The sequence below is a fragment of the Erythrolamprus reginae genome, chromosome 3 (assembly GCF_031021105.1).
Source record: "Erythrolamprus reginae isolate rEryReg1 chromosome 3, rEryReg1.hap1, whole genome shotgun sequence".
Taxonomy (NCBI): Eukaryota; Metazoa; Chordata; class Lepidosauria; order Squamata; family Dipsadidae; genus Erythrolamprus; species Erythrolamprus reginae.
Genome location: NC_091952.1, coordinates 39,036,715 through 39,049,908, shown reverse-complemented (window position 1 = coordinate 39,049,908; position 13,194 = coordinate 39,036,715). Strand labels below are relative to the sequence as shown.

The 13,194-nt window shown below is 39.6% G+C and overlaps 1 protein-coding gene across 1 annotated transcript in view; it reads left to right on the top strand.

The window, feature by feature from the left end:
- Window positions 1-13,194, top strand: part of RALY (RALY heterogeneous nuclear ribonucleoprotein) — a 230,888-nt gene that overhangs the window by 180,516 nt on the left and 37,178 nt on the right. The window contains exon 3 of the mRNA XM_070744867.1: window positions 654-917. Within this exon, the coding sequence (XP_070600968.1) occupies window positions 662-917 (256 nt within the window). The 5' untranslated portion in view covers window positions 654-661. The remainder of the gene's footprint in view (window positions 1-653; window positions 918-13,194) is intronic.

Genomic DNA, 13,194 nt, shown 5'->3' with positions numbered 1-13,194 from the left:
ACACTGGCACAAGGTTGCTGTGTTCAAGGTTTTAGAGAAACTTCGGCAGAAAGGCAATAGAGAAGACTGAGAAAAAACCATGTAGAGTGTTGATGCTTACATCAGCTTTAAATGGGCAATAAGGGTCTCTGCGATGCCACTACTTGTCACCTAAAATTGCTTGACTTCCAGTGCAATGGATTTGTGACTGTCATAGGATGCCATCATCATTACAGGAAAACAAAACTTCCACAACAGTACAGCTAAGGACAACTTAAACCTCTATTGCCAATGGGCTTGGGATGGGATGAAAGTAATGGCCTGGAGAAATTGCAGGAAAAAAATATGCTGCTGGCACATATTTGTGCCATAAACAGATGTGGGACACAGCCTTAGGGGGCCATGAATACAGGCAAAACCCACTTCGGTTGCACTATTATACACTCCTTTGCAGGAGTCCAAGTAAGGTTGTTTTAATTTATTTCAGGATTTTTACACTCTTTAAACTATACCAATATATGAAACTCTGCACGTTGTTTCAAATTCATTTAGTGTTCTGCAATTTTTGATGGCTGATCTTTGCAATAAGCTTGTATGTACACCATTGCTTCCATTTACGGACCTTATCATAGGTTGTTAGTGCCTTCCTGATCCTCGTTATCTTGCTTACTCAGGTGTCAAGATGTCATTGAAAGTACAGACAAGTAACATCACAAACAAGAATGATCCCAAGTCCATCAACTCCAGGGTCTTCATTGGGAACCTCAACACAGCAGTGGTCAAGAAGTCAGACGTAGAAACCATCTTCTCTAAATATGGCAGAGTGGTGGGCTGCTCTGTGCACAAAGGCTATGCATTTGTACAATATTCAAATGAGAGGCATGCACGGGCTGCTGTCCTAGGGGAGAATGGGAGAGTACTCGCCGGTCAGACTCTAGGTAAGGTCTCGTTGCATCTCTATCTATCTTCCCCTGTATTTTCTAAGAAAACTGGAGCTTGCTGTGGAATTGTAAAAAAGCTCTTTTCATATCAGACTAAAATAAATATTCCCTAGTCATTATGCAGTGAAATTACTCTTCTACAGCAGAAGAGTTTTTAAATATTTGAAGTAAAGCAGAACTTCATGCAAACATTGCTGCCCTAACAATATTTCAAGAGGAATTACTTTTCAATTTTGGATTGAAGTCAAGGACCCCAGCAAATGCAAAACGATAAGATTGGAAACACGGGCAAGGGTCACCAACTTTTTGGACCCCCAGGGAACACTACATTCATAATTTAAAATCCTGCAGACCACTAATATGATCTGCTTTATGAATGGCTGGGTGGGGATGGCAAGGTTGTCATTGTGTCTGGGTTGATGTGAACAACTCAATGACATTAAGAACATAAGAACATAAGAAGAGCCATGCTGAATCGGGCCAAAGCCCATCAAATCCAGCATTTATTTATTTTATTTATTTATTTATTGGATTTGTATGCCGCATTCTGTGTCACACAGTGGCCCACCAATTGTATATGGGGATCTTGAGCAGAAAGAGAAGGCAAAACCCTCCCTTTCCCTTGACCCCCAACAAATGGTACCCAAGGGAATCCTGCCTGCCTCAACCAACACAGAGGCGGCACTTGGACATCTGTTTCAATAACCATCAATAACACATTCATGATGATGGGGCCTTGCCAGCTTCTAATTGCCACTCCTTTCCTGCCTGCCCAGGCTTCTTAGGCCCCCAACAGGAAGCAGTTGCTGGAGCTAAGCAGCCACCATGAAAAAGAGTTGGCAAAACAGCTGGCTCCCTGAAGGGGGAGACTTTGCAGCAACACAAGGGCACATTGTACATATCTGGCCCAGGTGCCATAATTTGAGGACTCCTGATATAGTACAATATAAAAAATGCAAATATGTTTTATGTGGACCACCAAAATTTTCTCACGGACCAGCAGTAGTCCATGGACTTCCATTGCTCCAGAGCCTCAAAACAATATAGAAGTGTAGTATTGGTGCTAGAAGACACATATTAAGACATCTTAAGATTCTTCAAAAGTCACTAACAAGTTCTAAATGGGCAAAGTGGAGATGGTTGTTCAGCTGCTTAGAAGTTGCATTTTTAATTGCTTCCTGGTAATGATAATGTAACATGATTGCTTCATTTTAAAGTACATGCTTTGTAATGCAGGATATTCCAAGCTCAAAAGACATTTCTAATGGCATTTAAATCAGAGAACATTATTCTGTTGGACAAATTGTGCTTATAATCATAGACATCTGCAACTGATGCCAAAATGGCAAGCCTGACTTGTAATGTAACAGTGCAGGTTCTGCCCTTTAAATATTTGTGAAGGGACATTGCATGCAAGTATATCATAAGGAACAGAATTTACATCACAACAGGCATTTCATCCTCCTTCCTCTCTCTCTCTTCTGTGGATGTTTGAATTTATCTATCTATCTATCTATCTATCTATCTATCTATCTATTTATTTTGTATGCCGCCCCTCTCCGTAGACTTGGGGCGGCTCACAGCAGTGATAGAAACAATGTACTATACAAGTCTAATAATACGAAGTTAAAAACCCATAATTTAAAAAACATGCACAAAACACACCATATGTAAATTATATAGGCCTAGGGAAGATATTTCAATTTCCCCATGCCTGACGGCAGAGGTGGGTTTTGAGAAGTTTACAAAAGGCAAGGAGGGTGGGGGCAATTCTGATCTCTGGGGGGAGTTGGTTCCAGTGGGCCGGGGCCGCCACAGAGAAGGCTCTTTCCCTGGGACCCGCCAAATGACATTGTTTAGTCGACGGGACCCGGAGAAGGCCAACTCTGTGGGACCTAACCGATTGCTGGGATTCGTGCGGCAGAAGACGGCCCCGGAGATATTCTGGTCTGATGCCATGAAGGGCTTTATAGGTCATAACCAACACTTTGAATTGTGACCGGAAACTGATCGGCAACCAATGCAGACTGCGGAGTGTTGGTGAAACATGGGCATACTTGGGAAAGCCCATGATTGCTCTCGCAGCTGCATTCTGCACGATCTGAAGTTTCCGAACACTTTTCAGAGGTAGCCCCATGTAGAGAGCGTTACAGTAGTCGAACCTCGAGGTGATGAGGGCATGAGTGATTGTGAGCAGTGAGTCCGGGCCAAATAGGGCAGCAACTGGTGCACCAGGCGAACCTGGGCAAATTCCCCCCTTCATTCAGGTTTGTTTGTTTGTTTGTTTGTTTGTTTGTCAAACAAGTATAGAATTATAGTTTGTATTAACATAACAAAGTATAAAGCCCTTCATGGCACCGGACCAGATTATCTCAGGAACCGCCTTCTGCCGCACGAATCCCAGCGGCCAGTTAGGTCCCACAGAGTGGGTCTTCTCCGGGTCCCGTCAACGAAACAATGCCACTTGGCGGGACCCAGGAGAAGAGCCTTCTCTGTGGCGGCCCCGGCCCTCTGGAACCAACTCCCCCCAGAGATTAGAACTGCCCCTACCCTCCTTGCCTTTCGTAAGCTACTCAAAACCCACCTCTGCCGCCAGGCATGGGGGAATTAAGACTTCTTCTCCCCCTAGGCTGATACAACTGTATGTATGGTATGTTTGTACGTATGCTGGTTTTATATATTAAGGGGTTTTAAGTTAGTTTTTAGTATTGGATTTTTTACTGTACATTGTTCATGACTGTTGTTAGCCGCCCCGAGTTTTCGGAGAGGGGCGGCATATAAATCCAATAAATGAAATGAAATGAAATAGAGAAGTGATAAAAAGGATAATAGGACAGAAGGACAGGGACGGTAAGCACAATAGTGCGCTTGTGCACGCCCCTCAAACTTCATTCAGTTTGAATGAAGTAGATAGTCTCAAGCCTTGAGCCTCATGCCAGCCTATGGCCTGTTTTCTAAGGCGCCTGCTACCATGTTTTCCCCAAAATAAGATCCTGTTTTATATTTTTTGAACCCTGAAATAAGTGTTTGGCCTTATTGCACTCAAAAGCCCCCTTATTATCGGGGGATGTCTTATTTGGGGGGAAATAAGGTACCTCTCTACCTGGGCTGTTGAATTTTAGAAATACGATGGTTTTGTGTGGAAAACAATTATAAAATAAATGGTTTCCTGATTCCTAGAATAGAGAGTCAGTTTGATATAGTGCTTAAGGCATCAGGGTAGAAACTGGGAGACCATGAATTATAGTCTTACCTTAGTCACAAAGTTATCTGGGCAACCTTGGGATAGTCGCTCTCACTTAGTTCTGGGATGGAAGCAGTGGTCAAAACATTTTGTAAACTACTCAAGACCCATCTATACCGCCAGGCATGGGGGAGTTGAGACACCTTTTCCCCAGGCTCTTTATATTTTATTTTATTTTATTTTATTTATTTATTTATTTATTTAATTTGTATGCCGCCCCTCTCCGGAGACTCGTTTGTATGTTTGGTATGTATGTGTTGTTTGGTTTTTAAATATGATAGGATTTTATATGCTTCTTTTTTAATATTAGATTTGTTTCGCTATAATATTGTTTTTATTATTGTTGTGAGCCGCCGCGAGTCTTCGGAGAGGGGCAGCATACAAATCTAATAAATTATTATTATTATTATTATTATTATTATTATTATTATTATTATTATTATTATTGCCAGAAAGCTTTGCGAAGTTGCAAAGTAAAAACTTATTTGAAGCCTCTTCCCACAAAAATCCTTGGGACAACAATTATATCCATCATATCTGAGCTATATATATCCTGATATGTGACAGACATAGGAAAATGAATATATCTCATTGCTACCAGCTAATAACCAGACAGGCCTTTGCAGTCTTGAAGTAGTTGCTCTTGACATAGCACATTTTACCTCAGCCCACTCCAAAAAAGACCCTAACCTCAGAGATGGAGGAAATTCCACACAAGTCCCTGCAGTTTCATTTACTGTACTTCTAAGCATCTTTCTGCTTGCTCCTTCTCACTGATCCACCTACTTTTCTTTATGTGCTGACTTTAAGAGATATTCAAATTGGTTCGCTGCACGCAAACCAATTTGAATATTGGTTTGAATATAACCATTATATTTGAATATAACCCTTCACTGCACGTGACGTATCACAACTTTTTTACCTTTGTGGAACTGGGATGAGGGTGGCATGCATATAATGGAGCCGGAGTGGCGCAGCAGGTAGAGTGCTGTACTGCAGGCCACTGAAGCTGACTGTAGATCTGTAGGTCAGCAGTTCAAATCTCATCACCGGCTCAAGGTTGACTCAGCCTTCCATCCTTCCGAGGTGGGTAAAATGAGGACCCAGATTGTGGGGGCAGTAGGCTGGCTCTGTTAAAAATGCTATTGCCAACATGTTGTAAGCCGCCCTCAGTCTAAGGAGAAGGGCGGCATAAAAATAAAATAATAAAATAAAAAATAAAATAAAATAAAATAAAATAAAATAAAATAAAATAAAATAAAATAAAATAAAATAAAATAAAATAAAATAAAATAAAATAAAATAAAATAAAATAAAATAAAATAAAATAAAATAAAATAAAATAAAATAAAATAAAATAAAATAAAATAAAATAAAATAAAATAAAATAAAATAAAATAAAATAATAAAATAAAATAAAAAATAAAAATAAAAATATAAAATAAAAATATAAAATAAAACAAAATAAAACAAAATAAAATAAAATAAAATAATGCATCCAGCCATCAGCCACCAGTTTGACACCCCTGAGCTAAAAGCTTGTAAACTCTAGTTTCTATCTCTGTCTGGTTATTTTTGCTGTTCTATCCTAATTTTACAATTTCATACTGAATGTGCCTATTGAACAACACTACTTATTTATATTTTTATGTTTATATTTTATGAAATATATATTTTATATTTTTTTCAAAAAAAACACCAACAGCCCAATTAATCAACCCCATTTGGAATCTACAGTAGTCTCAGCTAAATTAAAAGCATGTTTCAAGGACAGCCAATCATAAATTAGCTCCTTTGGAACTGGTCACAAGTAGACCAATTACAAATTGACCAATCAGAAAATGGCTTTTCAAAATTCCAATGATACCATCCAATTAGATATTAGTTCTGTTATAAACACAAGAGCTCAGTAACTTTGCTGCTCAATTGCCTGTGAGCTTCCAAGAAAGTACATTATACAGCAGATCGCTTTCACTTTTGAAGATACCAGCCATGCTTGCTGGCGAAACATCAGGATACCAGATAATTAGACTATGGCCTATTAGCCTGGAAGCTCATCAACACTGGATTGATGCTTGCTGTGAAAGCCTGCATCAATATACTCCATAATTGGCTTTCTTGGAGTCCTCAGCCAGATCAAGACAATTTGGGAACAGCTTAAGCTATTTAAAATGTTAATAATTACAAGCAACATTTGAAATGAAATTGGAAAATAAATGACAATTAGTGAAGATTTTGAAGCTTGCTATATTATGCACAAGTTGACATATTAACTGCCACATTTTGTATTTATGGAAATTTCCAGATATTCCTTAGAGGTAGTCTATGATCATGCCAAAACCTGGATAACTCCCATCATATCAGACTGATTTAGGAATGACAAAAGTTGGCATGAATTCTCTCTTTCCCACTTAAGCAATTATAAGTGCAAAGATAAGATGTGATCAAGAAGTCTTTCCAATTATGAGTTAAAGGCAGATCACCTGTAAATGGAATTCCACTGATTAAGCCACTTCTTTATTTTTTATATGTAGATTTTTAGATGTAAACTTGTTTATTTTCATCATGATATTAAATCCATGCAATTATCAACAATATCATTGTTCTAGTTATTTGTTATTCAATTTTGATAGCACCCAATTCCAGACTGACTCTGGATAGCTCACTATATAAAGAAAATACATAAAAAACATAAACATGTTGGAATAAATAAACAAGTAGAGAATCCAGACAACCAACAAAATATATATAATGGGCTGACAATGTATGGAAACATATGTTAAGCACATTTTATTTATTTATTTTATTTATTTATTTCTCAAACAAGTATAGTATTATAGTACATATTAACATAGCATAACATAAGTAGAACGTAGTAATAGAAGGGATAATAAGACAGTAGGACAGGGACATTAGGCACAAAAGTGCACTTATGCACGCCCCTTACAGACCTCTTAGAAAAGGGGAGAGGTCAGTTGTAGATAATGTAAAGTTGAAGATTTGGGGGTTGGGGGAAGCAACAACAGAGTTCCAGGTGGTGACCACTCTATTGCTGAAATCGTATTTTCTGCAGTCAAGTTTGGAGCGATTTACATTCAGTTTATATCTATTACGTGCTCTTGTGTTGTTGTTCTTAAAGGTAGAGTAGTCACTAACAGGGAGTGCATTCAACATAGGGCTCCATCACTTTACCCCAGAAGCTAGGAAAAAGGCCAGGGTTTTAAGGCCTTTCACAATAATATCAGGATGGGAACTACAGTATCTGGATCCTAGATGGGACTTCATTCTAGTCAGTTGGCATGCCTACATGGGTGTCAGCCATGATTTCATTGAAGGCCACATCAAGGTTGGTTTGACCATGGGGGGCTGTGGGGGAGTGGCCATGGCCAATTTAACATCACTTATGTCAGGGCCACCCGTGACAGCCCAAGTGCTCTGCCAGCAAAACTAGGCTCCTAATCTCCGTTTTCAGCTGGGATGACCTCCTGCAACCCTCTGTTAGCAAAAATGAAGCTTGGGAGTGCCGATTTCCATTTTTGCTGGCAGAGAATTGCATGAAGCTGTCCCAGCAGAAAATGGAGATTGGGAGCCCATTTTCACTGGCAGAGGCACCGCGGGTCGGTCCTTTGCTGTTTCCAGGCTGCCCCCATTGGCCAGATCTAAGCACCGTACAGACTATATCCAGCCTGCGGGCCTTGAGTTTGACATCCCTGCACTACAACATAGAAGCTGGATTCCAAGAGATGAATTATTGGGTGGACTTGGAGCATACTCACTTTGTTGATTTTTATTGTCCAGGAAGAAACTATGAAAAATAGGCATTTCTTCAAATAACCAAAGCCTATATTAGCAAATTAACAGAGTTGGAAGGGACCTTGCAGGTTATCTAGTCCAACTCCCTGCCCAAGCAGGAGACCCTTACATCTGCAACCAATGCAACTCATGGAGATAAGATGCCCATGGTCTGCAGAGAGGGGCGGCATACAAATCTAATAAATTATTAAATTATTATTATGATCACAGTGAGACAAGGCCACTATGTGTTCTATCCCAGGCCTACGCATATTGAAAACAAAGGAGGAATCCATGAGCTGATATTTCAAATCAATATTTTTATATAGAAAGCCTCATTTATACAAGGCAAATTCATGCACGTGAGTTCATCTTGGCAGCTTCTCAGTGAGAGGAGTTAAAAGATAACAGTCCAGTGGCTAGGATGCTGCCAAAGATCAAAGCTAATTGTGAATTCCTTTATGAGATAAAGAGTCTCCAGTTTCACTCACTTACATTTACAGTTTTCCAGCATCTCTGCAGACAGGGTACTTTTACTCCAAGGATTTTAGCAGGGAAATGACAGTTGACTAGCATAACCTTCCTGAAACCTCAAACCTCAACTGAGTCCATTGCAAAATGATGAAATTCCACCCCAGATTTCCCATATGCCACCCTTAAATACCTATAGGGAGTGGTCAACTATTCTCTAGAGTTAACAAACTACAGACTACTTCATTTTCCCATACAAGTATTCTTGTCTTTTTCTTAGTCTTCTAAAATGGTCTTCCTCCTCCTCTAAATCAAGCCCTACTTTCATTGGCATATCTGCCATCTCTGGTGGTCCTTCAGGTTCATCCAGGTCTATTTTTTGCTCATTCTAACTCTCACTCTCTGGATCAACTGGCAACATCACTGGCCCAGGGTACCAAGATGGTACAGTGTACAACACTATGCCACTGCTTTCTGCATCAGCTGAAGCTTCCAAATGTTCTTCAAAGACAGGGTGATGTACATTGCAATAGTTGACCTATGAAAGGATGGGTGCGTAAGTAGGATCCTGCAATGTCACCATTGAGCAAGCAGTCCAATAGGTGTTGTGCAAAGGCCCTCTTGCCCATAGTTGCCACCTGCTCTTCAAAGAGGAGCTGTGAATACAAAAGAAAAATATGTTCTGGGAGTGTGGGGTTTTGTGCATTTTGTGTGTATGGGTTTGTTTGTTTTTTTGAAGTTTGGTAACAAAAAGTGATAGATTTAATTATAAAATATTAATAGCACATTATTTCAAATTCCCTCTGGACATCTGGTGATCTCATTTTGTTTGTTTTAATTTATACACCCAAAAAAAGATAGTACAGGGCTGGAACAATGAATCATCTGTCAAATTGGAGTCATAGTCCTCACAATTCCTGGCTGTGATCTAGATTAGTGCTTCTCAACTTCAGCAATTGAAAATATGGACTTCAACTCACAGAATTTAAAATTTATGTTCTGTATTAATCAATTAAGCTTAATGTTGTGGAGGTGTGCTGAGATGGAGTATTTAATTAGTCTTGTATCTATTATTTTTACTTTGTTTTTCGTTTTAGCTTTCGTTAGCTATTTTTTGCTATATTTAGCTGCATGTTGCCTTGAGGAATATAAAATTGAATTCTACCTTGTTATCCATTCCACATTTTTTTTTTAAATCATTTTCTCTTGTTTGTCTAGAAACAGTGAATACTGTCAAACACAGTATTAGAAATAGTCAAGAGCCCAGTTAACAAGAATCTTTCCTGTCTAAGGATGTAGATCTCTCATTATCTAACGTCTTAACATGCTCGGATATTTTTTATTATTTTTATTAATCAGATTTGCATGCCGCCCCTCTCCGTAGACTCGGGGCAGCTAACAACAATAATAATACAATGTAAACAAATCTAATATTTAAGTTAATTTTAAAAACCCCAATTTAAGAAACCAATCATACATACTGACATACCAGGCATAAATTCTGTAAGCCTAGGGGGGAGGGAAAGTCTCAATTCCCCCGTGCCTGACGACAGAGGTGGGTTTTAAGGAGCTTACGAAAGGCAAGGAGGGTGGGGGCAACTCTGATATCTGGGGGAGTTGGTTCCAAAGGGTCGGGGCCACCACAGAGAAGGCTCTTGCCCTGGGTCCCGCCAAACGACATCGTTTAGTTGATGGGACCCGGAGAAGGCCAACTCTGTGAGACCTAACTGGTCGCTGGGATTCGTGCGGCAGAATTATATTATTGTTTATAACATTGCCTTATTTGGCCAAATATATGGTTATCATCATTTAATGCCAAGTCCTTCTTTAAGGAAATTTCACAGGCATTGCATAAAATGCCCAGCTTGGTTCTTGCACCACCTGAACTCCCTTCCTCAAGTGTGATGTGATTTTTTTGCAGCTAATTTCTGCCTGATGGGTGCAATTTGCTATACATCAGTCTGACAGTTTGCTGCAAGAAAAACAGATGTTCTAGAAGCAGGTGCCCAGGCTCTGTCTAGCATGTTGCTTTTTCTTCAGCAATGCTACCAGCTGTTGAAAATAATGCCTTGGAAATGATGGCGATATTTGGTATATTGTGCGCCACTGACAAGTCCCAAATCAATCAAATTAGGCACAAGATGTGCCAAACACTATAAAACTAAAAAAATTCAAACAAGCCAGAAGACTTATTCTCAGGGCTTTGTTGCCATGAGGTATGACCCCAAAAACCCCCAAACCCTCCTATTTTCACTCATTATAAAAAGCAGGCTGTCCACTAATCAGCCATGAATAATCATGCAGTCCAAGAAGGGTTTTTAATCACAAGCAACTCAAAGTATAATGGACAAACCCTATTGAGAAACCACAGGATTTCTTCAGGGATAATCCTGATTACCTCCACTGTAAACATAATATGTGAGAGCCAGCTGGCTGGAAAAGTCTTTGTTGTTCCTGTGAATCATAGTTCTGATCAGACTGTCTGAGACTTGCATTCAGCTCAGCTCATTCCCTTTAATGCAGGATGCCCAGTTTTAATACATTGGGAGTCATACAGAGGCAGTCCTCGACTTACAACCATTGTTTAACAACCATTTGTAGTTATAATCACACTAAAAAGGTTATTTGTGATGGGTCGTCACACTTATGACCATTACAGCATCCACATGTTCACACTATGAACTTTTCAACACCACTGATAACACATTTACTCTCCAAAAAGACCTGGACTTTGTCTCAGACTGGCCTAACACCTGGCAACTTCAAATATCAACCAACAAATGCTCTATCCTCCACATTGGCAAAAAGAATACTAACACACATACGAACTGAATAAACAATCTCTCACTGCCAACCCACATTCTGTAAAGGACCTTGGAATACTAATATCGAATGACCTAAGTGCTAAAGCCCACTGCAACAATATCGCCAAAAAAGCCTCTAGAATTGTTAACTTGATCCTACGCAGCTTCTGCTCAGGCAACCTCACCCTACTCACAAGAGCCTGCAAAACTTTTGCCAGACCTATCCTAGACTACTGCTCATCTGTCTGGAACCCATACCACATCTCAGACATCAACACCCTTGAAAATGTCCAAAGATATTTCACCAGAAGAGCCCTTCACTCCTCCACTCGAAACAGAATATCCTACGAAAATAGACTTAACAATCTTAGGCCTAGAAAGCCTAGAACTACGATGCCTAAAACACGATCTGAGCATTGCCCACAAGATCATATGCTGCAATGTCTTACCAGTCAATGACTACTTCAGCTTCAACCGCAATAACACGAGAGCACGCAACAGATTCAAACTTAATACGAACTGCGCCAAACTTGACTGTAAAAAATATGATTTCAACAATCGAGTTATCGAAGCTTGGAACTCACTACCGGACTCAATTGTGTCAACCCCTAACCCCCAACACTTCTCCCTTAGACTCTCCACGATTGACCTCTCCAGGTTCCTAAGAGGCCAGTAAGGGGCATACATAAGTGCACTGGTGTGTCTTTCGTCCCCTGTCCAATTGTCTTTCCTTTTTTTCATCTATCTTATATATTCTCTTCCTTTCATATATCCTCTCCTCTAAGTTCACCTTCACCCTCTTTCTATATTATCACATGTCTATTTTCTTCCTATGTATTTATGTATTGGACAAATGAATAAAAAAAATAAAAAAATAAAAAAACTATCTGAGTGCTTGGCAACTGTCAAGTACTGTAATTTACAAGTTGCAGTGCCCAGGAATCATGTGATCACCATTTGTGATCTTTTCCACCAGCTGCTGACAAACAAAGTCAACGAGGAGCGCTAGATTTGCTTAATGACCATGTGATTCACTTAACAACTGCAGTGATTCACTTAACAATACTGGCAAAAATAGTAAAAACAGACGTGATTCAGGTAACAATGGAAATTCTGATCCCAATTACTACTTTGAGAAAATCTTTGCTGCTGTTTGAGAAATTACATGGACATTTCTGGCCCAGATCTTATCTGCCCCCATATGAAGAAGCAAGAGGCCCTGTTGCTTGCATCCGTCTTTATTCAAGTCTTCTTCTCTGTTCTTATTCAAAGGATCTAGATAGGAGAGGAGATTTTTGAGGGCTGCAAAGGGAAGCCAATAGCAATAGCACTTGGAGTTGTATGCCATTTACAGTGCTTTACAGCCCTTTCTAAGCGATTTAGAGAGTCGGCATATTGCCCCCAACAATTTGGGTCCTTATTTTACCCATCTCGGAAGGATGAAAGGCTGAGTCAACGTTGAGCCTGGTGAGATTCGATCTGCCAAATTGCAGGCAGCTGGCAGGCAGCAGAAGTAGCCTGCAGTACTGCACTCTAACCACTGCGCCACCATGGTTCATCTCATCTCAAATCATTTCTCTCTCCATGGTTTCAGCCAAATCTGCTTCAGTGAGTGAATCTATGTTTCTAAATTATTGAGTAAGTGGTTGGTGTAAATTTAATGTGCTGCATTCATTTATGTTTGCTGTAACAAGACTAGTTTTATACTATAAGCCCTTTGCAAAGCCAGGGTTGTAGATTGTTTCTGAATCCATTTGAATAATACATTTTACCTATTTTGATTTGCCTGGGAAGAATATGACTCCAATTAACAATTTGACCTGGAAAATAAATTTGATTTGGAAATAGGATCGAACCACAAACCAAACCTTTACACAAACCTGGTGAATAAATTCATATAAAATAAGCAAATGGCTACATATTGATATTTCACAGGGAACTTAAAGGATGTATTGACACAGTA